At 47.2% G+C, this 26448-nt stretch overlaps 1 protein-coding gene across 2 annotated transcripts in view; it reads right to left on the reverse strand.

Moving 5' to 3' along the window:
• Window positions 1-13797, reverse strand: part of FSTL4 (follistatin like 4) — a 239901-nt gene extending 226104 nt beyond the window's left edge. Inside the window, exons 1-2 of one of the 2 annotated variants that reach the window (XM_075715510.1) lie at window positions 13779-13797; window positions 13545-13687 (exon numbers count right to left, since the gene is read on the reverse strand). In XM_075715510.1, coding sequence (XP_075571625.1) covers window positions 13545-13673 — 129 coding nt within the window. In that variant the 5' untranslated portion in view covers window positions 13674-13687; window positions 13779-13797. Of the gene's footprint in view, window positions 1-13544; window positions 13688-13778 lie in introns of those variants that run through there. The other variant, XM_075715509.1, reaches the window with a different exon arrangement.
• Between the last annotated feature and the right edge of the window lie 12651 nt (window positions 13798-26448).

The raw sequence follows: 26448 nt of genomic DNA on the forward strand, positions 1-26448 counted from the left end.
GAGCTGAGGGCTCATTTCAATCTTTGCACACCCACATCATTTGCCCTACGTCTTGCAGAGCGTCACTACCATCTCTAGTAAAGAAACTTCTTTTAAAAAGACATTGCATAAAGTTTTAAAGGGTACTGCATTCCCTGACAACACTACTTATACTAATGGTGAGACTCCAGAGGAATAAATATTTAATTCCAAGCAGTAACATTATGTATGGGTTAATTACAAATACTTATAGTTTCCATCACTCCAGTTACTTCTTGCAACCAGCATTAAAAATAGTGGAATCACGAGGAGTCTAAAAGACTATCTTGGCCTGGAGCCACCTTGACCTGGACAGCGCCCATGGATGGATGATGCAGGATTAGCCCTGAATGCAAACCTAAACCTGGGAGACCCCAAAGTGCCATCGGGCCCCAGCACCAACTCCACCATGGTACCCCCCACAGCACAGACGCAGGGAAGAGGAGCAAGCTCTCCAAACCCCTGCCAAAAAGCTCGTAAGGCAGGTTTTTACTCTTGTGGTGTGCCTCGTTTAACCTCATTTCATTCCCTTAGTGCTCACTGTTCCCAGACATTTGTTTATCAGAGAATGAAACAACAGAAAGGTTTGTTTCTCTCCTCCTTTTGATAGGGAAATAACACAAGGCCTCCCCAGACATCTGAGCTTTCTGGCCCACCTGATGCTTATTATTATTTCATTTGTACTTTTCCCTTTTTTTTTTAAAAAAAAAGCACCTCCCTGCAGACCACATTTAGACAAAGGGAAGCAGAGTGCTACGCATCTAATGAAATATATCCCCCGTCCCCGTCTGCAGTACGGAGCGCTCTGCCACAGGGTAATTGAAAATACGGAGAGCTGCCACTGGAGCCCACGATAAAAAATACGGAGCTTTTCAAAGTGGAAGAAGACAGAAATAAACAAAAGAAAAAGAAAAAAAAATCAGCTTGTGGAAGTAACAAGAGTACCTGCCCAGCTAGCTCGGGAAGGCCTCACCTCCCCCACCCGAGTAGGGCAGACGGCACCAGGCAATTCAGAATGCGGTGTTTTATTCAGGGATGCAGTATCACCCACAGCGCTCGTCATTCATCTAGTGCCCACAGGAATGCTCCTTCCCGCCTCCTGCCCCTCTCCCGCGAGCCCAGCGAGGCCCCAGCTCCGACCCCGCGTTCCTCCAGCCCGGGGACCACATCACCGCGCGCTTCCTGGCCCAGCTCTGCTCCAACACGGGGACAATCCCTGCTTTCTCCACTGTCACCAGCCGTGTAGGCAGGAGATGCTGCTGCTCTCTCCTACAAGTGACCAGCAAGCTGGTTTTCTCAAAAACAAAGCTTCCGCCAAAACCGAGAAGGATCAGAACAGCAGAAATGGTCTCCTTGGCACCCTCCGAGTCAACGGAGGGGGATAAACAAAAAAATGGGTATTTGCTTATAAGAATACCAAGTCATTATTCCCCGTAGGATGCTACCTCAGTGATCTTGAGAAATATGTAAAATAGCATTCAGGATTAGTACAGACTTCAAAGCATTTATCCTCTTTACGCAGCAAAGCTCTGAGCTGTGTAGACAGTTACACTCCAGGGACCTTTCAGAGCTTTTCAAAATATTAGTTTGAGAGGTGGGGCACGGGATAAAAAAAAAATTTCAGATACAGCCTGCTATCATTAAGCCCATGTACATGTAATATATGCAAAAGGGAAGAGTAGTTTTAAAGTTCCCCTGGAGTCCCTCACTTTAACAAGCTGCTTGAATTCTCTGCAGTTCAAAAGCTTAGAAACACTAAAACTAATTACAACTATTACATTGATCAAAAGAAAAAAAAGACAATCACACTCTATAAAAAAATTCAAGTGTCAGCTCACTTGTATTAAATACCCTTTTGGTACTTCCATGAAAGGAACTACATAGACATCGTGAAAAACAAAGGATGGTCTTCAAAGTTTCCCTGCTTTTACTCTGTTCCCCTTATAATTATAAGCTCTAATGAATGTAAACTACCCAAAAAAAAGATGCAGGATTCAGAGGAAAAGCTTGTTAGAAATGCAAAGGGAGAACGTGAGGTCAGGCTGCAAGTCATGGAATCATCAAATCGTTTAGGTTGGAAAAGAGCTTTAAGATCATCCAGTCCAACCATTAACCTGACACTACCAAGTCCACACTAAACCAATTAAGGGGAGAGTAGCAACCCCACGCCTCCTGGCTTGGTGGCTGGATTATTTATAATGAAAGTAAAAACTAGGAATCATTAAGATTGGAAAGGCCCTCTAAGATCATCAGTCCAACCATCAACCCAACACCCCCATGCCCACTAAACCATGTCCCAAAGTGCCACGTCTGCCCGTTTTTTAACGCCACCAGGGATGGAGACTCCACCACCTCTCTGGGCAGCCTGTTCCAATGCTTGACCACTCTTTCTGTGAAGAAATTTTTCCTAATATCCAATCTAAACCTCCCCTGAAGTCATCACTTCTCACTACCTGGGAGAATACCAGCACTTGGTATGTCCCCCAAAACATCCCCTTCCATGGAGAAAAGACCAATGGCATTGAGAATGCTTAACACTTCAGAAAAATGAGAAAAATACTGGCAACGACGGCAGGGCTTAAAGAGCAGCCACAAAAAAAGGCGTCAGCTCCAGGTGGAGATGCAACTGTTGTTTCCATCCCTCTAGTAAAGTGAAACTATGGCCCAGACTCATTTCTCTTAGTTTGCCTCAGCCAAATCATTTCCCTCTTCTGTAGCACAGAAGAAACAATGCTAATTTTTCTCCTTGAGGGCATGTTGAACATAAGACCTTTCTATTAGTGATCTAATGTACCACTAAGAGACATTACCAGCAAGCCTGGCCACAGGCACAGCACCGTGGTGCATGCTATGACTTGGGCAATCTCTTCACAAAAAGGAGTGGTCACCCTTTCTTTGAAGTGTAAAATACTGCTCTCAAGTTAAAAAAAAAATCACATGGCGGTTTTAATCATGTTACTAGTAGAGAACCAAACTATTTTGATAAAAATGACACTAAAGTTCTCAGATGCATTGCCCGAGGAGGAATACTTTTCTTCAGAAGCCATAAAGCAGATGGTTATAAATGAGACTTATTTCATGGGCACCATTTAATGACTGCAAATTCCTTTAACTAAAAATCTAATTTTATCAGAGCATAAATCATATGCTTTGAAGGGAAAAATTTGTTTCAGATTTCTCACTCCTCCTATAAAGCTTCTTCATGACTACCATTTTAAATAGTATTTCATTAATGCAATACAACAGTTTTATTTGTCAAGGTTCGCTTTTAGCACCTATTTTCCTCCTTTTTAATGTTAGTTAATTGAACGCAGAATAAAAGGCCCCTCTGTTCTGTATCTGAAGTGCCTAATCATTGTTATGTGGAAATCAATGTAGTATGTGTGCTCCAGTATTGCTTTTCACCCGACACGTAGCTACTGAAAAACCGCATCTCCAAAAGACTCACCAACGCAGCGTCAGCGCATAAGAGCGGATATAGCGTCATCAAGTACCATTACTAACCCTGCCTGCATAAAGAGGGACAAAAATAAAAACAAAAATCAGAAATACAGTTCACTACCCACTGCCACACAGCTTCACTCCCCCGTAGCTACCATGTGTTGCACATCAAACACCTGCGTGAACCTTACGCAATTTTCAACGGTTTTACACAAAGTCCTTTTCTGCTCTTACAGAAAGGGAATGCCAGTCTTTCAGAAGACGGCACCTAGATGTCCTGCCAAGACATAATAGCCGGTTTGTGTTGTAGGCTCCTGATTAATGCCGAATCATGGGCCCACAGACAAGCCAGAGCACTTCGGGAATGAAGAATCAGATTTCATTCAGAACAAACACGGAGTGGGGGGAACTTCATTGTGCAGCATCAAACTACAACTACACAGGGGGAATACACAATATAGTAGGGTGCTTGATAGCCGATGTGCTGCAAACTGATTTACTGACAAGCATTAGTGATGGATCCGAGCAGCAAAACCACTTTCAGGCTGTTTGTTATCAGTGTAAATAAAACCTTTAAACGCCTCTGTATAAAAACATATCTACATTTGTCCTACATAGCCACAAAGAACATATTGTGCACCACACAGCACAGCAATGCTCTCTCCTTCCTGTAAATCCCTGTTGCAGGGAGAGCAGACTACATGAGCTGCTGCTCTTCTGCTGCTGAAGCAGGAGGCCCCTCATCGCTTGACTCCACTGGAAAAGGGGGGGGGCATCACCTTTTGCAGGGAGCACACAGCGCCCTCCCATTTCCACCAAAATACAGTCAAAGGTTTCCTTTCTCAAATATTGTATTTTACTTCAGTCTCCACTGAATTCATGGCTTGTTTTTTTTTTTTTTTCCACTCTCGGATAATGGAAGGTTTGGTTTCAACCCTCCTGTAGTTGACCAAACTCAAGTTTGCTGGACAGCCCTATTCGGTGGCTTCGTGTACGCCCTTCGGGGTGCTGCTTTTGAATGGCTTTGACAAGTGAAGCCCAGGAAATGTAGAACCACCACCACTACGCTAAGAATACCACTCTCTCTGTTAAGATCACTTCAGCTTAGCTTTATTACACCAATGCTAACCAGCAGTTGACCATTTGCGCTTGGTAGAGCTGCACTCAAGTAAACAGGGTCGGGGGGGAGTGGGCAAGGAAGGACCACATGCACATTCCTGTTAGACTTCTAACTACAGGCAAGAGCAACGCCCTGCAGGGCCACTTTTTGATTTGGAAAATAACGATCTATGAAGCCCAAGAAATTGCTGCACCAAACTGTGGTGACTCGTTTGACATGCAGAAATCTAATTCCCACACCTCAAGGGCAATCCCTATTAATAACATCCGCACACCCTCTCCAGCCAAGGAATGAGCAGGCAGAGCAGAACAGTCATGTGGATGCTCTAACTACATGAGATGATTATTGCAGCACGAGCAAGGGGAGGTCATTCAGAAACAAAGCTAATCCAGGACTGTCTGCAGGAAGCACAATACGAAGCAGAGCTTCTCCAAAGCTTTAAAACACCGGTGGGACTGGGGACAAGACATGGATACACAAATCAAGCTGCTCTTGAAGTTCTCCTCAACTCTAGGGAAGTGGCATAGACCAGCCTTTAGGCAGGTATTAACCAGCTACAGCAGGTTAAAAAAGTGTCCTTAGGTATCTAGAATTTATAATTGCTTGATACATGTATAAAATCACATCAGTAGAAGCTGCTGTGCGTGATTAAAAGCAATCTGTTAACCCAGATCCTACAACCGCGGACCAGACGTTAAGGTGTGGAGTATAATACACACCCTTAGCAGCCTTTTAAATAAAAATATGCCAACCTGCTATTAAAATCGCCCATAGTTTGACAACAATCACACCCACACACGCTTTGTCATACGCTTGGTTGGATGTATTTGTGCAGCACACTCCTGCTCACGAGGCACTCGGACAGCCCCAACGCTGCGGACCAGGCACAGCAAGAGATGGAGCAGGGGACAAGGCTCCCTGCCCTAAAATGCTGCTCTGAAATGCACCCAGAGCCTAGCACTGTTACAAACTACAGGACCTACATAGTACTGCATACCTGGTTTGTAAGTGATGTGCAATGCACATAGGGAATCTACCAACAGGGAGGGAAAAAGGCCAGTTTCCTGGTTTTTCTCTAAGTTGTTCTTCCTTCTGTCCCTGTACATCCAGATGTAGCCACATGCAATTTCCTGCATTTTAATTTGAAGAGAAAAGTGAGCACACTTTGCAAGGTTAGTTATTAAACAGTCGCAATTAGGCTTGACATCAGGACAGACAGATTCCTGCCTGCTATTTCTTCCCAATTTTCCTTTGACTAAAACCAGAGGATGCGCGCTTATGACCCAGACATGCGCAGAGGCACATCACAAGCAGGAATCACTGAGCAATAGCTCAATGTAGTATTTTAAGGTGCAAATCTTCACAGTACAGCGTCTCTTTGTAGTTCCATTTGTTCTACCTCCCTCCATTTACAGACCAGTACTTACAGAGATTCGTACATGGCTGTGCATTTGCCATCCTCTTTCTGTTAGCAGCCTCTGATCCCGCAAGCACGATGCTTAACATGCACCACCAAGTTTGGTCCCAAACAGGTACCAGCTGCCCTTAAGCACAGTAATTCATCGGATAACCTTGCAGTGTTTTCAGTCTCCTGCCCTTTAATACTGATGGAGATTTAGTCAAAAGGAATCCCTTTTTCACAACCACAAGCAAAGCTTAACAGAGGGGACTTTGCCAAAAACAACGCAGCAGATGGGAGAGATGCAGAAGAACAGGGAACACATTTCAGATGCCCAAGTTGTCCGTGTTGCTGGACTGTAGCAACCCTCTTACCAGCTACTTTGTGGAAGAGACTGCAGTGCTTGTGCAGGGGGATAAATCAAATTCAGCACATGCAGCTGGGCTCATGCTGGGTCTATCACTAAATTAGATGTTACCTCTGCACACACCGAGTCTCCCAGGACCTGCTCTCAGGATCAGCCTAACCGCTGTACAATTTCTAAATATACAGCCCTGACTCATTTAGCAAATTAATAAAGAAGTGGCTGTTCCTATTAATAGATTATCAGCCCAGGGATTTTTTTTTTCCTTCCCTTCAGAGCATGCTCTTCCTTATCTCAAGTGAGGGGTCAAGAAAATTACACTGACATCCAGTACAGGGCTAGGTGAGGCGCTCTGCATATGGATTGCAGCATTTGCAGTGGTTATGACTAATACACAGCTTAGTCTGACAATCAGGATTTTCTGTTTACAACCACGAATACAGTATATTTTCAAAAAAGATGCTAATGAGGCAGAGAACATCCACTTTTTTTTTTTTTGAGCCAGGCACGAGGAAGAAAATAAATCACGCACTGCTGTTTAGAGAAAGCTTGCTATCAGTACAGATGCTGGCAATTTAGATTTGTCCTGTCTGGTATAAACATTGAGAGAAGCTCTGATGTCTCACATCACACAGTATCATCTGCTCACCCATACGGTAGCTAATTGAGATAATTGCTGCATCTCTGATTTTACTCAGTAGTCTTTCTGGACTTCAGATGAGAAACACCAGGTACAGCTCCATAAATTTCCACATTGTCATAGGGAAGCTCATGGGATGCCTGTTTCAGAAACCTCAAATTTGCAGAGGTACCCCTCCTAATCAAAAAACCTAAGAATTTTCCTGCTTGATGGTAGGAAGTACTTTAAAAACTACCACTACAGGCTTGCTTTTTTTTTTTTTTTTGAAGGGAGGATATGCTACGTTTGGAAGAAAAATTAGTCAATATTTAGTCTGTTAAGGTTAAGTAGCTTCTGAACAGAGTATCAGAAAACATAACCCTCTGCCACATCATAGCCCAGTTAAAAATGCTTTAGGTGGTTTTTTTTTATTTGCAAGATGTTTTACTCTGGTCTTATTCTCCACTGCAGGAATATAAAAGCATTTCCCCACCTAGGTAGGATTTTTCACAGTCGCTTAACTGTGACACGAGAAAAAACTTACTGAAGTGTGATTCCCGTGGTCAGTTCGTGCCACAGCTCAGCACAGAGCCTGGCAGCCCGAGCCCACGGTCCCTCTGCTCCCCAGGGGACAGCATCCAAGCACTCTACCTCCAGCTAGAGCACCAAACTTCGAGGTCAGTAGTATCCAAGGCACCTCTTAACCTGCAGGGAGGGCCCCCCTGCAGCAGCTGGTGGGCCTGGCTCCAAGGTGGTAGCCCCCAGCAGGTTGGGCAATGCAGGACCACCGAGAGGTATCACACACTGCATCTTACTAGAAGTTTAAAAAAAATGAAGGAAACAGGATTTTGGTTCTGTAAGGGACTGCATGCAAGAGGGTTTCATCTTTAAGTCGTGCTATAGAAAAATCCTGAAAATCCCTGACTCCCACTATTGAACCATAACCATCTATATCAACTAAAATTTTTCAAATTTTATGCTGTTATTCAAGTACACAGTACCTGCCTTGTTCCAAGTAACCCAACATTCCAATTTTCTAGTACTCCAAGCATAATAGCATGACATAAGATATGGCATCTATTAAACCCTCTGGGTACCGTCCCATAAGGTAGAACATTTATTAAACCCTCTTAGGTACATGGCAGGGGGTAGGTGGGGTTTCGGGATGCAGAGGAAGGACCCCAACATCTGCATCCAAATACTATGAAAACATTCCACAGCACCTTGAACTGCAGATACTCTGATAACCAGCACCCAGGGCAAAAGCTTCTCACCTCCGTAGGGGTAATATACTAGTTAAGATTTAGAATGGTCTACAAACAGCAATTACAGCTTGTTAGAGATACCACATAAACGCAGGTAACAAGGAGTGAATTATCAGTACATACCAAAGTGATACAAAAATAAATTTAAGTCTTGTCTCCCTTTACCTTCATTCATGTTTAAAACATGAGCAGGCTGTAGCCCAGTATAGATTTTAATTCAAATCTGATTCTTTCCTTACTTTCTCCAAACTGACTTACAAGCAGAAAGAGTGCACACATGGCAGAGAATATATTACTAATAATAATTCTTAGAATACCAGGATATTACATCTTCAACTGCATATAAAACTGGTACACTGTGCCTGTCTTATTCCAAGCTCATGCTCTGAAATTATGCCTCTATTTGAATTGTAAGAAAAAGCTTTTATCAAAAGCCTTTGCCTTTTGTACCTTACTTTCCAAAGCACTCCTGTCAGATTAATACGACTTCGCTGGGGGAAAGAGTACAAAATCTCATCCCCATGACTCCCCCGCTGCTTGGAATAACCAACTGCGGTCTTCAGCTGCAGCAGTAAGCGAAACAGCATTTAAGAATCTGAAGATAATTAGGAATTTCAGCAATAATTGATACCCCCCGACAAGCGCACTTGAGGCCGTGAGGGGACCCCAGAGGGGTGCTTTATGCTGTGCAGGATGGCACTGAAGGGCTGCCATGGCCTGGCTGTCTGCAGGTTAAGGTGACATTTATTACTTAGCGATTTCAAGCAGTTCAGGTGCCATGCAAGTAATAACTAATGAACATAATGAACAAGTCAAACGAGTCCTATACAGCCAATACCTTCCAAATGCCAAGAAGAAAGTTATGGTACCTTAAAGAAATGAGCATGTTTGCCACATTCATCAGCATAAAACAAATTGTTTGTATAACTACACATGATACTTTGAGGTTGGCAATATAATTTAAGGTATAAGCCAGATAAGGTGACAAACATAATGGGTGAAAATTATCAAGGAACTGAAATATTGGCACAGCTGGTCTAGTTTACCCTTGAACTGTGCTGTCGCAGCCCAAATTAGATGGAGCACTGCACACCAACAGTGTCTTGCTCCTTACGGGGAACCAACAGTTAAGGTGCTTCAGTGAGGTATGAACACCTTGCAGCACGGAGCGGGGAAAAGCAAACGTGCCAGTGCTTGGATCCGCAAGAGCCACTGGTACTCGTGCGAGCACTGGGAGCATCACTGAGCGCTGCACTGCAGGAGCCTCCCTAGGGACACAGCTCTCCCCGCAGAAGCGTGGGGTGCTGCGCACAGATTTCTGGTGTCTCATGAGACTCCTTAAATAGGAGGATGGGTGGCAAAAATAGAGCATGGCATGAAAGCCAAATAAGAACGATTAATTATTTCTACAAAACCACAGAGCAGTTCTGGTTCTGTAGCCCAGAGCAGACTGCAGGACACCTGCAAGCGTGCACTGTAACCATTCAGGAGCTATCGGTGACATCCAAATATTTCTGTTAACAATTCAGCACAAAACAACTATACATGTACCACAGCACAGGATTGTTCTCCACTTTCACACTATCCAGCTAGGACAATATTGTTCAGGCTACCTGCCAGCAGTGCCCTGGAAAACATAATACAGAATTTAATTTCTGAGATGCAGCGCTGTGCCGACTCATGTTTGAGGAGCTCCCTGCAGCAGATGGGAGACCCGCTCATGGAAGAGCTGATGAAGTCCTGCAGCACTGCTCGGCTGGACCATGGGTTGAGAAGAAGAGGTGAGAAACTCGCCCCAGGAACCATGGCAAAACCAGCTTGGCTGCAGCACATACAGAAAAGCAGCCTCTCGCACGGAAAGCAGGGGACAGAAGGAAAGCTAGCTGCCAACTTGCAATATTTCATAAGATGCTTTTGTAAAATACCCCAGTAGGTTGAAAAAATCAGTCTGAGCTCCTAGTGTGGATTACCTCGTAGAGTCTGAGTGGAGTAGTACCACTGGCTTTCCATCAGAATCTCCTGGCCAAGTTCTCCTTCAAATCTGACCTCCAGGGTTATTTCAGATCCAGGTTGTTCATGTCTCCTTTCTGCTGCTCATGCTGGACGCTCCCTTCAGCCACTGCCGGTGGCAATGGCTCGCAGAGCTGTGTTTTTGAGAACTCCTCTCAAGAAGGGAGAGGTGACCCCAGAAGCCAGCACAGAGCTGCTCATGAAATGTGGCCACCTCTAAACGGTCCACCTTTAGCATGGAATCAGCCTTGCTGAAGGCAGAGGCAAAACCTGTCCAGAAACATCACCCCACAGCAGGTGAGCTCTCTGGTTAGGTATTTTGGCATATACTCCACTCAGGAGGATTTAGTCCCATGATGGTTCAACCCTGGGAAGCTGAACCTCCTAGCTCCACAGAAGTCCATGAGCAGCACCCAGAAGCTTCAAGAGCTTTCCAGCACCCTCACAATGTAAAGTTTCACACTGTAAAAGTGACAGCAATATTCTCCATAAATATGGACCAGGCAAGTTGCAGCTTTTCAGTTAAAAACAAACATTGTCCTTTTTTAATTAGGTTTTCTATTCTAATTCATTCTCCACAAGTGGAATTTCAGACTGCATGCACATGTTTACTAACTATTCTAATCAGGACTAAAAATATTTGCAAAAACAAGCCTCTTCTCAGGAAGAACCCATAAATTTGAGAGTTGGAAGGCTGAGCATCAGGAAAACATACACCACTGCTGTGTTGGAGAGTTAATTTCTCATGCAGAAGGGCTGTATATTGCAGTCTATGGCCTCAAGACTTATTTTTCCTTTCTAAATGCAAAGCACAACTGCAATAATTCTACCACAGACCATGAAGAAATCGATTTAGCAATCTGAACATAAATTAAGCAATGTTTTTGATTCAGTAAACTTGTTCCTATGTAGATCAGAACAAGTATTAGTGAGGGTCAGTGACCCATACCCAAGTATTTGCTTTCATGAAGTTCGTAGGAATTTTAGATCAGAGCACACTTCAAATTATTTGACCTGTAAATTAACCCTTCACATATTTTAAAAGCAATTTTAGTGAATTGCTATGAGCTTTTCTATTTGTGATTCAGTGTTTTAAATGCATGTTAATGGAATTACATATTAATCAAACAACAAATTTGGTAACTAACAAACACTTCTCATGAGTAAGGAGCTCCAAATTGAATGAAGCCCAATATCACTAGAAAAGGACTTCAGGTGATTTTTTTTATCATTATTAAAAACATTATAGCTAGGCTACTTTCTGAAAGCTAAACTAAACGGCTGTTTTCTTTCAAAATGTGTTATCTCAATTTCACTGACCTACCTGAAAGCTACGTTCAGGGCTTCCAGATTCATGGTGTTTGGTGCCACACTGTATAAACACTATTTCTTGTGGAACAAGCTCTCTGTACAGTTACTTTTTTTAAAAATCTACGTTATAACTTACATCCCTTGAAGCTATTTTAACTGCATTCTTTGTACATTAAAAATTTTAATAGTCACACCTCTTACAAATTCTGCACAAATCTGAACAAATGCATTTCTAGCTTAGATCCTTTCACCTCAAGCAAGATCAGTAATTGCTACAATAACTTCATGGTTTTTAGAGGAAGATCAAATGAATTAGTGTCTTTCAAGTAGTGTGATAGTTCTACAATTTATGTTAAAGTAAATCATTTGAGTAATGGATTTAATTCCTCAGAGTAACTTTTTCCAAAAAAATCAAAACTAATATGCATTAGTGAAGAACGAGATTTTTTTTTTTAAATGCAAAAGTATGCAAAGTATTTAATTATTTTTAATAAACAAGCAAAAGTGATCTGAGACAATACAAGTACATGTTTAACAGGGTGCCAGTGTACTACCTGAGTCTACACAGCAACAAAACAACAGCGGAGGTGCGGAGGGGAACTGTTTTTCTTCACTTTTACAGAACAGAGGATGGACACCTCAAGGAAAAAGTACACCCGAGACAGAACTCAGAACTGCAGAATCTCCCACTCCACCAAAATGTCCTGCTGAGCAGTGAAAAGCGTCTTTTTCTTTGGCTTAAACTGCTTTATTGAAACAATGCACACAATTGTGGGTATCTGTAGATGGGATGAGACTGGGAGAAATGGGATTCTCCAGCTACAACAAAATCCTGAGGCTTAAACAGATCCAATTGCAGCATGAATCCATCAAGGGCTCATCGTTAGCCTGGCACTAACTAATGTGTCTGCCAGTACGTAAGTGTTGTAGGCAATGGCAGTTAATAAAAAATACCAAAGTCTCCTTTCCCTTGCCTCCCGCGCTATCTCCCACTTTCAGGCATTTGAGCGATCATTTAGCAAGCCTATGATAATCAGGAACTAATTAAATAACTAAAATCGTTTCGGCATTCATCATTTTCGTTTCATGAAAGCCACATTTCTGAATTTTTATGGCCTTATTCGCATGCCTCAGACTCAGACATACGAAAAATCGGAGCCCGCCCGCACCTGTGCGGCAAACCCCCACTGGGAGCTGTGGTGCAGAAAGCCACCGTCCCTGCTGGGACAGCCTGCACCGGACGCCCATCAGAACGGGGACCCGCTTAATCCACATCACTGCAGCAAAAGCCAGCACTGTCACCTCTAGCACTGAGAACGGGCTCAGTTGCTTCTCCGCGCCCACAAGCCCGGGGACTGAACGCTGAAGAGTCACTACCGTCCTGCGTTAATGCATCAGGAGCCCCACCTCCCCGCCAAGCCAGGCATTAGGGGTCCTCTCCAGCTGGATCAGGATCACCGCTGGCCACCGTGCTCCCTTGGTCCCTTTCCGATTACTTGGTGCTTTGCAGGGGTTTGGCATCAGCCAGTCAGGAGGGAAACGCTCCGGGCAATAACTTTGCTGGTTCTCTCAGAACCACCTACGGCTCAGTTTTCCTTTTTAAGGAGCAAAAGGACTTTATTCAGGTTTCACCTGAAAGTCCGGTCACCCAAATGAAAAGCCAGGACAAAGTTTGCTTATTAAATTTATTTTCATTGGTCCCAGCAGCCCCAGGACAGTGTACTGTAAAGTCTTTGGGGCAAAGATGGCATCTCCACAACAGCCAGATGCACAATTTCACTCCCAGAATGATGGCAACATACTCAAAAAGTGTAAGAGCTTCTGCTTCACAGTTTGTACCCAATCACTTTCTTTGCTGACCTCCTCAGCAGGTGTTTAATACAAATATACATGGATAAGCCCTCACTTGTTTTCTGTTTTCACAGTACGAAAAGCCTGAACACAGCACAAAAACAGAAACAGGAGTTGTAGCTGCAGCAGCAGCTGATGTACAATACCTCTTCGTGCAACCTCCCTGCGTCCGAGTGCAGCCTTCTGCTCCTGTCCACGTCCATCCATCCCCTCGTGACCGACAGGAAAACCCCAAGCAATATGAGAGAGAACCAAAAGCTTCTTGATTTCATCATTTCACGTCTGTTAAAAACAAGAGAACAGTCATAAAACAGTCATCTCAACTCAGCTCAGATTCAGCAACACAGCAGAAGCTTCAGTCGATGATGCCCATCCGTGCTCGGTCAGCGCCGGTGGAGCTTTGCAGGCTCCCACAGCACGTGCAGCAAAACACCCATTTCCCTGGTTTGCACCCATTATTGGCAATAAATTCCCGCAGTGTAGCAGTTTTGTGAGATATTTACCCCAAAGCTCTCTTCCACAGGACACACTGATCCCAGCCTGTTCCCACACAGCACCTGCAGAACTGGGAGCTCTGGGATTTCTAAATCCAACTACTGCGGCCAAGAACAAACCGCACCAAACCACAGGATTATGGTACTGCGGAAGCCAAAGGGTGACTTTATCCATCTCCAGAACCCCTTGCAGCACAGTGTCACTCACTCAGGGACTCGCACTTGTACCCTCAGACACCTGCGTTCACTTCTTTGACCACTGGAGGCTTCCAGCACTGTGACAAAATCTCATTCCTCCCCTCAGATTCAGAGGACGATGCTGCCTCAAGCAGATACAGCCACTGCCACCCCCTTAGGCTACGATCAGGTAGCAGGGCCAGCCAGCAAGCTGGGGTCCGACAGCTGACACCCAAAATTGAGGAACAGTCACTCTTCCCCGGGATGAGGGCACGTGCCCAGACAGTCACCAAACCCACTAAAACTTGCAAGACCTGAAACAAACTCTGTGCTGGAGAGGGCTGATGCGTTTCTCCAACCACAACGTAGGTGCTCCCCTCCTGGGGCTGTGATTGCTCCACTCATTTGCCTCTGTCCCAAACAGAGACGTTTCCAACCCCTCCCAGACTCATCCTGCTCCTTGGCAGTGCCCCACCACAGCCCCAACAGACTGGGAAAGAGGCCAGCAAGGATTTCCACCACAACAGCATCCACTGCGAGCAGTGGTTCTTGCCTTGTGCGGTTTTTTTGGAATGAATTTGGAAGTAAAACCAAGGCAGTTACTCAAAGCGTTGGCAGATGGAACTACCGTGTGCTGCCCACATGCACAGCCCCATGCCGGTGCCCTGGAAGCTCAGCCAGGAAAGCTCTGTACTTCCTCTGAACTTTTTTTGGGAACGGGACACCAGATTGGGTCATTACTTTTCACATTAAAAATACCAAAGGAGTCTTCAGGCCTGGTACCATTTCCACCGTAGCCGAGGGAAGTTTTGACCTTTCCCAGCAGCTGCAGAGGATGCTAACGCGGACCCGTAACGAAGCATAATGACCACTTAATGAAGCAAGCGATGGCATTTCTATGGCACGCAAGTGACAGGCTGCTGCTTGGTTTGAGCAATACACATTAACAAGGCGAGCTACCTGCTAATGGCAAAATTAAGCCTGGCTGAATTAAGTCACCATGACGTACCTTGTCTTGACAGCACTCATCTGACAGCGCCTTCATGCCACGTACTCGCTGCGGGGTGTATCCGAGCCTTGGTGCATCGCTATTAATTTTGGAGCCGTGACCATTTACACCAGCGCTGAGGGGGTCCCAAGCTATTTCGTCGGCCCAAAGACACACCAGCAACAGAACGAGCGCAGCCTAAAGCCGCCGCACGCCGTGCACCCGCGGCGTTCGGGCGTTGCTTTTTCTCAGCACTCATGTAAACACCCTGAATTCAGAGCACTCGGGATGAAATCAAAATTTATTAGGCTTTCCAAATTCCAATTAGAAGCCTCAGATGTAATGTTACTGGGGCTACAAATAAATGTTTAATAAACCAAAGTCACTATATCAATAAGCGACAAGTACATTGTTACATTATGAATTGCTCCTGCACAGCAATACTGTTTCTCATGTTTTTTTATATAGGTATTTTGTATGCTCAGTTGATATCATCACAGCAAATACAACGATTCCACTTTGCAGTTCTGGAGACCTCTGACTCATACGCTGCTCGAAATTACAATCCTAGATCAAAACAGGGGACTAGCTAGTTTAATGTATATTTAGTAAATAACTAACTGCTGGAAAACACGATGGTGTTTGGATTAGGCTGCCTGTAACACTGATGAAACTGAAAGGGCAGCCTCCACCTGCTAGAAACTCCGGTTGTTTAATAAACGGAATTTGTAGAACAGCTTTCTCTAGTCAGCTTAGAAATTACTTACTTTTATTGCATACTGACTGACAGTACACTAATTGCTCTCACTCATAACAAGAGGAGGACACACTAATACACATTATATGTCTGAATAGCTTAAACCCAGCAACGAACGGGCACCATAAATATCACGTGAGGGTTAACTCTGAAATACACAGCATTTTCACATCACTTGGCATCCTAAACCGTACCTCGGCATCGCCTCGCCCTGAGCTAAGGGGAAGGCTCCTTGCAGAGCCTGGTCTGCAGTCGCATCATGCGATACAGCTACCGGATTGCGGTTTAAAGTTCCCCAGAGTCAAGAGAAAAAAATTCAAATTGATTGAATAGATCTGGACCACCACCGTAAACTCAGTCAAGTTTTACTACCGATTTCCCTTCCTCACTCAAACGAGGCACAGATTTGTGGGATGTGAGCCTGTACAGACAACGCTGCCCAGATAAATCGAAACTGGCATATGGAGATGCTTGCTTAAAACAAGCTGTTGCACACAAGAGAAAAAATAAATTAACGACATTTGTGGCTAAATGTTGGAAGTCTAAGGGCTGGGGATGGATGGAGGAGTCTATCACACACCCCCTCTTAGCAATGCACGTGAGCAAACAGATTTTAATCCAGTATGCAATGCAGAAATTGGTAATTGCAATGCAGATGCTAGAATTAAGCCAGACTATTTTAAAGTAAACAAAGTTGAGCATCACATCCACTTTGCAGCATTTCCTTTGGTTTCAGGGGAATTGCTTCCAAAGCAGTTTTGCCTCTTATGTTAAAGATAACTACGCAAAGCCTAAAAGTTTACCTAAAGGTTGCAGTTTCCTCCTCTGAGCTAGAACGGCATTACAGCCTTCCTTGCAGCTGGTCTTGCTTTACCAAGAAATACTACCAGGAGCGCAGCGGTCGCACACCATGCGCCGTTATCTGAAAAAACTCAAAACACAACGGCTCGCTCACGCGTGCGGTGCCCAGCCTGGCAGCAGCGATCGCACACCGCCCATCCCGAGCTCGGAGGGGTTTGTGCAGACCCCGACGCGCAGGGAGGGTCTCCACTCTGCAAGGAAATTGGTGTAATGCCTCCGAAGAGGAACAACAGCGCGCAGAGCCACGCCAAAGATACGGGCGCAGGTTTGCAAGCTGCTCAAGCAAAAAGGGTCACCTTGAAAAAGGAAGAGGGCTACTCACATCGGCCATTTGAGTGGAGACAAACCACAATTTGTTCAAAGCCCTTCTGTGACACGCAATAGGAGCCGTCAAACAGCTAGATGGCTGCAGAGATCCCGCAACTTTTTCCTCCACACTTCAGAAAGCTTTAAGAATTCAATTATGGTGGCTCTAATAAGACTAAAGAATTTGCCAAAAGCAGTTATTGGGTTTGTTTTCAGCGCTACTTAAATTGCGGCTTTTGGGCGTTTTTTTAGCATTGAGAAATTAATAGTTCACAATAGCTTTCAATAATTTCCAACAAGCTCCACATTAGAAAGAAAGAGGTTGAACTTAATTACCTGAAGTTACGACTGTTGCTATAGCAAAAGGGAAGCATTCAGCCTAACCCGTTACCTCTACATAAATTGGCTCTATTAACACCAGATAAGAATCTGGTCCTCAGTTCCTCTGCCATCAACGGCTCCAATTGCTTCAGCCTTATCTAAACAGCATTTCTATGGCCTGCAAAAGAATTTTGATGTCCATAATTTCTTGGGGAGAGCTACAAGTGCTACAAAATTAAGGAGACAATCCGTTCTAAGATAACCTTTCGGCGAGACATAATGAAGCCAAACGGCAATTTCAGCCAGCTATCTGCAGTATCTTAGACAAATACTTAAAGTTTTGACGCATTAGGAACTCATCGCAATCAGCTGCAACGTTTAAGCACAAACCACATATTTAATTGGCGCAAAAGCATACTCAAGAATATTTCATTTAACCTTTAAATTCTCCAAGGCACTTCAACGTTCCCAGGAGGAACTCGGGGAGCACCAATCCAGCAGGGATGAAGGACTGCCAAGAAGCTCCCAAACCTCGCAGGTATTTAACCTTTCTTTTCCAGGCTGCCTCCGTGACACTCCGAGACGTTTCAATCACAGCTTTGCTCTGAGGAGTCCTGGACCATCCCCCCCGTGACCCAGCTGGGCACCCAGCGTCAACCACCACCGGAAAGCCATTTATTTCCCCAAACGCAGAAGCGTTTTAGACAGGTTGGGAAGGGAGCCTGGTATCTCTTATAAATAAAATAAAATTAAAAAAACCAACCAAACAAATCGTCACACTCTGCTGCCGGCTGCAAACTCAACCCGCTGGCCGCGGAGGGGGGCACCGGAGGCTGAAGGTGGCCCGGGGGGCTCCCGCCGGCTGCGTTACCTCGGCCCCACGGGCAGCGGGACACGGGGAAGGGACACGGGCAGCGGGACACGGGGGAGGAGGGTCCGGAGAAGGGGGCAGGCAGCGGGACATGGGGAAGGGACACGGGGGAGGGGGGTTCCGGGGAAGGGGGCAGGCAGCGGGACACGGGGAAGGGACACGGGGAGGGGGTCCGGGGAGGGGGGTCCGGGGAGGGGCACACGGGGAGGGGGGTCCGGGGCAGGGGGCAGTCAGCGGGGCCCGGGGAGGGGGACACGGGGAGCGGGGGCCCGGAGCAGCACATGGGGAAGGGGATCCGGGGCAGGGGGCAGCCAGCGGGGCCCGGGGAGCGGGGGCCCGGGGAAGGGGCCCGGGGCCGGCGGGGGCCCCGACGGGGCGCTCCACGGGCGCGGCCCCACGGCGCCACCCAGGGGCCGCGTGGGGAAGCGCCGTCCCCACTCGCGACCGCGGCGGGACCCCCGCGCCCCCCAGGCACGGCGGCAGCCCCGCAGCGGGGGGAGCGGGGCAGCGCACGGCGGCCCCCGCCGCGCCCGAGGGGAGGGAGCCGCGTCCAGCCCACGGGCGGCACTCGCACCCCTGGCTCCCCACGCTGCGGAAACGCGGGGAGGGGGCGACACCCTCCCGAGCCCCGCGGCGGGCGCCCACCTCTCACCGCGCCCAGCCCGGGCTCCGCGGGCGGGCGGACGGGCCCCCCCGCCCCAGCCCCATGCGCAGCCCCCGCGGGCACGGTCCCTGCGCCCGGGCGGGGAGCGCAGCGCCCAGAGGCGCCCCTCAGCCCGGGCGCGCAAGAGGCGCGGGGCAGCGCGGAGCCCCGCGGTACGGGGGGGGGGGGGGAGCGGGCGGGCGCGGGGCGCTCCCCGGCGGGACTCACCTGGGGAGCGGGGCGGGGCGGAGCGGGCCGGGAGCGGCGTGGCCGGGACGGGAGCGGCGGCGGCGGCGGAGGAGTCCGCGGCGCGTGCCGGGCCGGCCCTATTTCTGCTCTCTGGGCCGGAGCCGCCTGACGTCACCGCCGCATTTGCATATTCCACCCAATCGCCGGCACCTGGGCGGGACCGCCCCCTCGGGGCGCGCGGCGGGGCCTCCCCCCCCCCCCGGGGACCCGAAACACGGGGGGACCCCCCCGGGGTGGGCAGCGCCCTGGGGTGCTGCTGCCCGCACCCCCGCTCCCCCCGCCCCAGGCTGCTCGAGGAGAGCCCTGACCCCCCCGGGATGTCCCTAAAATGGGGGGTGCCCTCCTGGGGCCTTGGGTTTCGCCGGTGGGACCCCGCCACCCGCCCCGGCCCTGCGCCGCGCGAAGGCCTGGGGGTGCTGGTGGACAGCGGCTGAACGTGAGCCAGCAGTGTGCCCAGGTGGCCAGGGAGGCCAACAGCATCCTGGCTTGTGTCAGGAACAGTGTGGCCAGCAGGAGCAGGGAGGTGATTGTGCCCCTGTGCTCGGCGCTGGTGGGGCCGCACCTGGAATGCTGTGTCCAGTTTTGGGCCCCTCGGCACAAGAAGGACATTGGGGTGCTGGAGCGTGTCCAGGGAAGGGCAGCGGAGCTGGGGCAGGGTCTGGAGCACAGGGCTGGTGGGGAGCGGCTGAGGGAGCTGGGGGTGTTCAGCCTGGAGAAGAGGAGGCTGAGGGGGGACCTGATCGCTCTGCAGCTCCTGGCAGGAGGGGGCAGGGAGGGGGTGTTGGGCTCTTCTCCCAAGTAGCTAGCGGTAGGATGAGAGGAAATGGGCTCAAGCTGCGCCAGGGGAGGTTTAGGTTGGAAATTAAGAAAAATTTCTTCACGGGAAGGGTGGTCAAGCATTGGAACAGGCTGCCCAGAGAGGTGGGGGAGTCCCCATCCCTGGAAGCGTTCAAAAAACGTGCAGACGTGGCTCTTCGGGACATGGCTTAGTCTTGTCTACCCTTGATTGGTTTAGTGTGGACTTGGTAGTGTAGGTTAATGGTTGGACTGGATGATCTCAAAGGTCTTTTCCAACCTAAACGATTCGATGATTCCAAAGCGCTCCGTTCCCACAGACCCCCCGCCCTACAGGAGGGCGAGCGTTGAGGTTCGCTCCTTCTCCCCTTCACCGTCCCGCCTGGTTTCAAAGAACCAACCAAAAAACCCGATGGGGTGTAAGAATTTCTCCTTTTTTAAAAAAGGGTTGGGTCTTTAGAGGGGAGGAAGGCGCGACGGGACCGCAGGAGCAAAGAGGATTTAGGGGTTCGAAGGCTGCGGGGAGGACTAGGCGCGCGCCGGGCGCGTCGCAAAGGCGATGTGACGCCCGCAGTGAGCAACGGAAGGAGGCGAGCGGTCTAAAAGGCTTGGTAAAACCTGCCGATTGGGGCGTCTATTCCTATAAAGAATCTTACAGCTGGATCCTGCTGGATTAAATTGGGTTTGCCGCTGGCTCTGGAGTGAAAAGGACAGGACCCCCTAATTCACGTGTTTAAAAAGACACAGGCCGTTCTCAGAAACCAGGTCTAGTTTGGAAGGAAATCTGCTTACTAAAAAATCGTTCCACGGAATTAGGCACGAGGTTGCAGAAGAGGCTCTTTCTCATGAGAGTAAGGGGATTTTTTTTTTTTTTTTTTTTTTTTTTTCATTTTCTTTGCAGGAAATAGCAAGTGATCAGACAGCTTCTGGGCTTTTTCACACCTTTAGCTCTGGCCTGGTAAATGCAGCACCTCTGAAATATTTTCAGTGTTTACAAAAAAAATGGAGCTTATTCTACTCAAACCGTGCACAAAGGCCCGTAGGAACTCCTGGTTTTGTGGTTTCCTTCTTTAGGAAGGAAGTGATCTGAAATTGCTGGTTTAAGGTTTGGATTAAAAAAAGGAATCACAAATGTAACAAAATGTTGAGTATCTGCTGTGAGTTGTGCATGGGCAATATGAAGGAGGTCTCTGTAGAGTGTCCCAAAAGAAGGAATGAGTGCGTATTTCACAGCTGCCCTATAGGTTTAAGACGTCTGAGGTTTTAAAAAATGAAGCTGAAATCTAATCAGAGACAAATACGTTATCTTCAGTGAGATCTTTCTCTCTTTCCTGAGGGAAAAAAATGGGAAATAATATCAGTGAAGACAACTCTTCCCCATTTCCTGAAGGGAAGGCAGAAAAGTCTTGCCACTTACCAACGTTGTTTATTCTATGAAAATATCTGTCCGTGCTGTCAATTTGAAGTATTTAGTAATCTCTCTGTATCTCTTAAAGACGGACATAAACATGAGATGCATTAGTAGACATCTGAAGTAGCCGCACAGCCCCGATTTATTGATATCCACGCGCGCTGGAGGGTACGGAGAAGGGAGGCAATCGTGTTTCTTCACCACCAACAGCTTGCCCGGGTGATACTTGCCACGAGACATTCGTAGCGGTAGGCACATTTTGCTCATTTTACATCATAGAATCATGGAATCCTGGAATGCTTTGGGTGGGAAGGGCCCTTCAGAGCCCACCCAGCCCAGCCCTGCAGTGCCAGGGACAGCTTTAACCAGCCCAGGGTGCTCAGAGCCCCGTCCAGCCTGGCCTGGGATGGTTCTGGGGATGGGGCCTCCACCGCCTCTCTGGGCAACCCCTTCCAGTGCCTCACCACCCTCGCTGTAAAACATTTCTTCCTTATATCCAGTCTAAATCTATTCTTCTTTAGTTTAAATCCATTACTCCTTGTCCTGTCCCAACAGGCCTTGCTAAAGCTTGCCCCCCCCCTTCCTGCAGCCCCTCTCAGCACTGCCAGGCCGCACTCAGGCCTCCCCGCAGCCCCCTCCTCTCCAGGCTGAGCACCCCCAGCCCCCCAGCCTGGCCCCGCAGCAGAGGGGCTCCGGCCCTGATCACCACCTGATGCAGTCTGAAGTGCCCAGGCTGGAGCGGCTGCATTTCGCCGTGACCCCGGCGCCAAGACGCACGGGAGGGCGCGGCGTGGCAGTGCCGTACGCCCGCTGCAACCTCCCCGTGCCGGCAGCCGTGCCCACCCTCCCGACCCCCAGCGAGGGGCTGCCTGCTCCCCGCGCCGGGTCCCCGGGGCTCAGCCACCTCCTGCCCCGGGAACGCTGGTCCCTGCTCTTTTCCCCCCGTGCCTGAACCCGAGCATCTCGCGCTCGACAGCTGAATAAGGAGCGTATTTACCCTGCGCATGGATGTGTTGGGCAATTCGGCTCATGTAAGGTGCCCGTCCGCTCCTCCATCAGCTACCAGGTGCCGAAGGAGACCGTGTTCCCAACCCAGCTATCTCAGGATGCCCGGATATCCCTTCCCCACCACTGGCACAGTTGGGTACCAACAGTCATTTTTTAGCATCCTCCCTTGCACGCTTGGGTCCTATGCAATTCCCTGGTATGTTGGTTCAAAATCTTTTGATGTTTGCTAACCTTTCAAAAATACTATTTATAAAAAGCTACTGGCCCGCACCCCTCCTCGCACCCTCGCCCTCCTGCCAGCTCCATCCCTCGCCTTTTCAAACGCTTTCAGTCTGTCCCGAGACCTTTCAAAAGCCCCGTGGAAGCCTGGCTGCATCCCAAGGGGTGTTTTTGAAAGGATGCTGTGGGTGCTTTGCTGGGGGGGGGTCTGCTGGCTCACCCGCCCGCAAAAGCTGGGCAAAGCAAACAGCTCTGTTATAGAACTGGAGAAATGAACTGCTGCTTGCTCCAGAGCGGGCTGGCAATGAAAAACTGATAAATTCCTCATCTTCAGGGCTGGATGAGTTTGAAGCAAAATAATTGTTGCTTTCCTTTGAACTGGGAATTGGAGAGGCCCAAAACCCAGTGATTGGAGTGAGAAGGAAAAGAAAAATGGATGATTTTAAAGACAGACTTGGGGAGGGGAAGATTCCTATGCAGAGAAAGGAGAAAAACAAGTTTGCAATTTTTAAAAAATTTTTTTTCTTGAAATACAGGATAACCAGTTCACTGAGAATTAAGCATCCTCCCCTTCTTTCAGTTTAAAAATAAAAACGTTAAAACCAGAAAACAAGACAACAAGTAAAAGCACTCAGGGAGTTTAGAGGACTTGAAGCTGGAAGTGACAACATGTTGAGTATGACGTGGGCAGATACGAGGACTGTGAAGAAGGAGAGACCTGGGCCAGTCCCGGTCTCGTGTACGTCGGTGACAGGAGCTGGAGATGTGCAACCTGTTGTCAGCTCTGACTGATGCGACTTTGGGAAATTGATGAGAAATCTTAAACAACAGCTTGGCGAGGCAGAGCTCCGTGTCACTGAAGGTACAATAGCACTCAAGGGTGACCACAACAGTTAGTTTAAGGCAAAGAGTTTTGCAGAACAGCTGGTCTCGGTTTATTGGGCTTTTTTTTTTTTTAAATTAAAAAAAAAAAAAACAAATAGGGCAATGCACATAGCCAAGACTCCCTGATTTCTACCAGCAAAGGAATTAACCGGTAACCATCTGAGCCATCTGAAGTACTTCCAAAATCTAAGTGGTGTTCAGAAGAGGAAGATAAGGTTTTGCCTTTGAAAATTCAAACTTTGAATGACCGCGAATCACCCACCCACCCCCTCCTTGTCCAGTCCTGCTATCTAAACGCAGTAATTAAACACGAGTTTTTAAAAGAACATTGTATTCGCTGGAAACAAGAAGCTGAGGAGGTAATAGGACAACAAGATTCATGCTCATCACTTTTAGTTATTTGAACCAAGAGCCTGAATCAGACCTGATTAAAATAGGAACTCGAAACCAGATTCAACCAAAACTAGAGATATTAAACAAATACAAATGTGACAAGAGTCATGATTCAATTATTAGGAGTCCATCTTTTAATTGCTCATTAAGATGACAGTGTGTATCTTTGCCTACATACATTTAGCAAAGCCTTTTCACTTTGACAGTGCATAAAATTATCCATGCCAACTGTATATGTCTTATTTTTTATGTCAACTTTAGACTTGCCAGTTTTTCATTATCCTCTTGGTCACAAATTAATAAGGAGGAACAAATTTAATAGCAGCCTCAAACCTTTAGAGATTGTGTCAGCCTTGTGTATCTGTGCCAGTTAAATTACCATTTATTTCTGCTTAAATTTAATGCGGTCATCTTCATACAAACACACACGTATTTAAAGCCTGCTCTCACGGTACAGCAGTAGCACACCGAGGGGCTGCTCTGAAAAGCTGACATGGAGCTCAAACTTGAACTTTCCTAACCACATCACTCCATGTAAAATGCAACAAATGGAGAGGACCAAGGTCAAGAGCTGGAAACACGCAGGAGTTTTTTTGCGGGCGCTGTTCTCCCGTGGCATTACCAGCCCGGATATCTATGGATGAGCCTCCACAGCAGTAGCAAGTCCTTTGGGTGGTCGGAATAGGTTGAATCCCAGACTTAGGTAGGTGCTGCCCTTGGTGACCCATCCCTCTCTGTCTTCCTCATGTTTTAGTGAACGATTGCTCTGCTTGGTAAGCGCCCGCAAGCGCTGGATGCTGGATTGCAGTGCTTTGTCCCTGCCCTCATAGCTGTAAGCCCAAAATAATAAAAAAATAAATTGTAAAAGATGTTTTATACCAAAGGAAATACTAAATGTAGAAACAGTGGTTTGATTCATTTCACAGCTGTAGTCTTTTTTGATTTGTTCGTAATTTTCTACACTACTGCTTCCAATTTGATACTGTCTGGGCCTCGGATGACAATGAGAATGGGATAACAGATGATGAGCTCAAAATACAGAACACAATCATACTCACCCTACGTGTACCCACAATCAATATGTCACTTTGAGGAAGGAACCATCAGCCACTGGGCAAAGTTTGGAATATAAAATGTCACAGGAACTCAAAGTACATTTCTTATTTCTTAGGAGTTGTCAGAGCAGCTGGCTTGTTCCTGTGTAGGGGACATGCGGAGGGTTCAAAAAAAGAGCCCCAGATACCTGAATTAAAATTGTTGCGGCAACTTTCAGCAGCTTCCTCCATCTCCATTGCCCTGGGCAACCAAACGTGCAAGGCTAACTGTAGGGCTAACGGCACGAACAGGTCCCATGGCTGTTGACCAAACTTGTGGCTTTGGAAATGGCTCCTATTTTCCTTGATTTACCCATTTCTGAATAGTTTGTTGGTCTCTTCTCCCAGACGCACAGGAGAGATCGTCAAAGACAATGGGCAGGGTTTATCTGAAGACAAGAAAGCACTTTGGTCCATGGGCACAGTGAATAATAAGGTGTTTCAATTTTTTTCCTTGGCTATTTGTATGTACAGGCGAGTCATAGGAAAGTCTTGGTGCATATTCTGGAGCATATGGTGATCTTTCTTTCAAGCTTGTTTTCAAGAGGAAGTTTAAAGTGAGGAGCTCCAGCAGAGCTGTTACGACGCAGGTTGTACAGCAGGCGAGTAGGCAGTCGGTCAGAGGTACGGGACTCCCGATCCACGCTGTCAAAACTCCCCGTGTCAGAGAGAAAGAGGCAGATGAGTGAAACGGGTGAAGATGAAAGAATATGCACCAAAGCAGAAGAAAAACCAGCAAGAAATGTGAGCTTGCCTGATCTGAAACATTCGAAAAAGTTTTCTAAAGCATCTCCACGTTATATCTCGTCGCTTAATAGGTTTTACTTTACGCCTGTGCATATCCATGCTGTATATCAAGTTCAAGAAATACATATGAGCAAGGGTGAATTGGCTACAGATTCCTTAAATTGCCTCTGCAGACAGATGGCCAGAAAGCAGGCTGGGAGGGAGAGTGCAAGCAAGGAGGAGGCCGTTCTTCAAAAAAAATTAAGAAATGTAAATGGCACCATCAGTGCTAAGAAAGACAAACCCCTGCAAAGCATTAGCCAGGCTCAGTTCAAACAGCAATTAAATGATTTAGAGCAAGACTGTGATCATTTACAATTTTTAAAGGTGAAAGGTGTGATTTTGGTAATACCTTAAAATTAAAAGGCCAGCCACTCCATCTTTAAAATGATGGTTTCTCTCCTGGAAGACTTATCTCATTGTCAGTCCATTAGCAGCCAGCCAGAACCCATCCATACAAAAATAATTGGCTATTGATATACGGTAATGCTGAAAAGTTATTCTTATTTTTGTTCATTGCTACAGAAAGATGTCCTCTCTAGCCTACACTTTCAATCATTATAAATGCTACTGTGAAAAACTAAAAACACTTTTCCGAGATAGATTAAGATCTACTTCACAAATAAATATATTTTATCACTAAGAGAAGAGGCAAATGTCACTGGTACTGAGTGTTTTATACACAGTAGAGACCACTTACGCTGGAATTTTCCCCTCATGGTAAATTAATGTCACGGGCTATGCACCATCCCCTCTGCACGAGCAGGCTCCAGCACAGGGTTTGTACCTGCG

This window comes from Pelecanus crispus, chromosome 8, assembly GCF_030463565.1.
Source record: "Pelecanus crispus isolate bPelCri1 chromosome 8, bPelCri1.pri, whole genome shotgun sequence".
In the NCBI taxonomy this organism is placed as follows: Eukaryota; Metazoa; Chordata; class Aves; order Pelecaniformes; family Pelecanidae; genus Pelecanus; species Pelecanus crispus.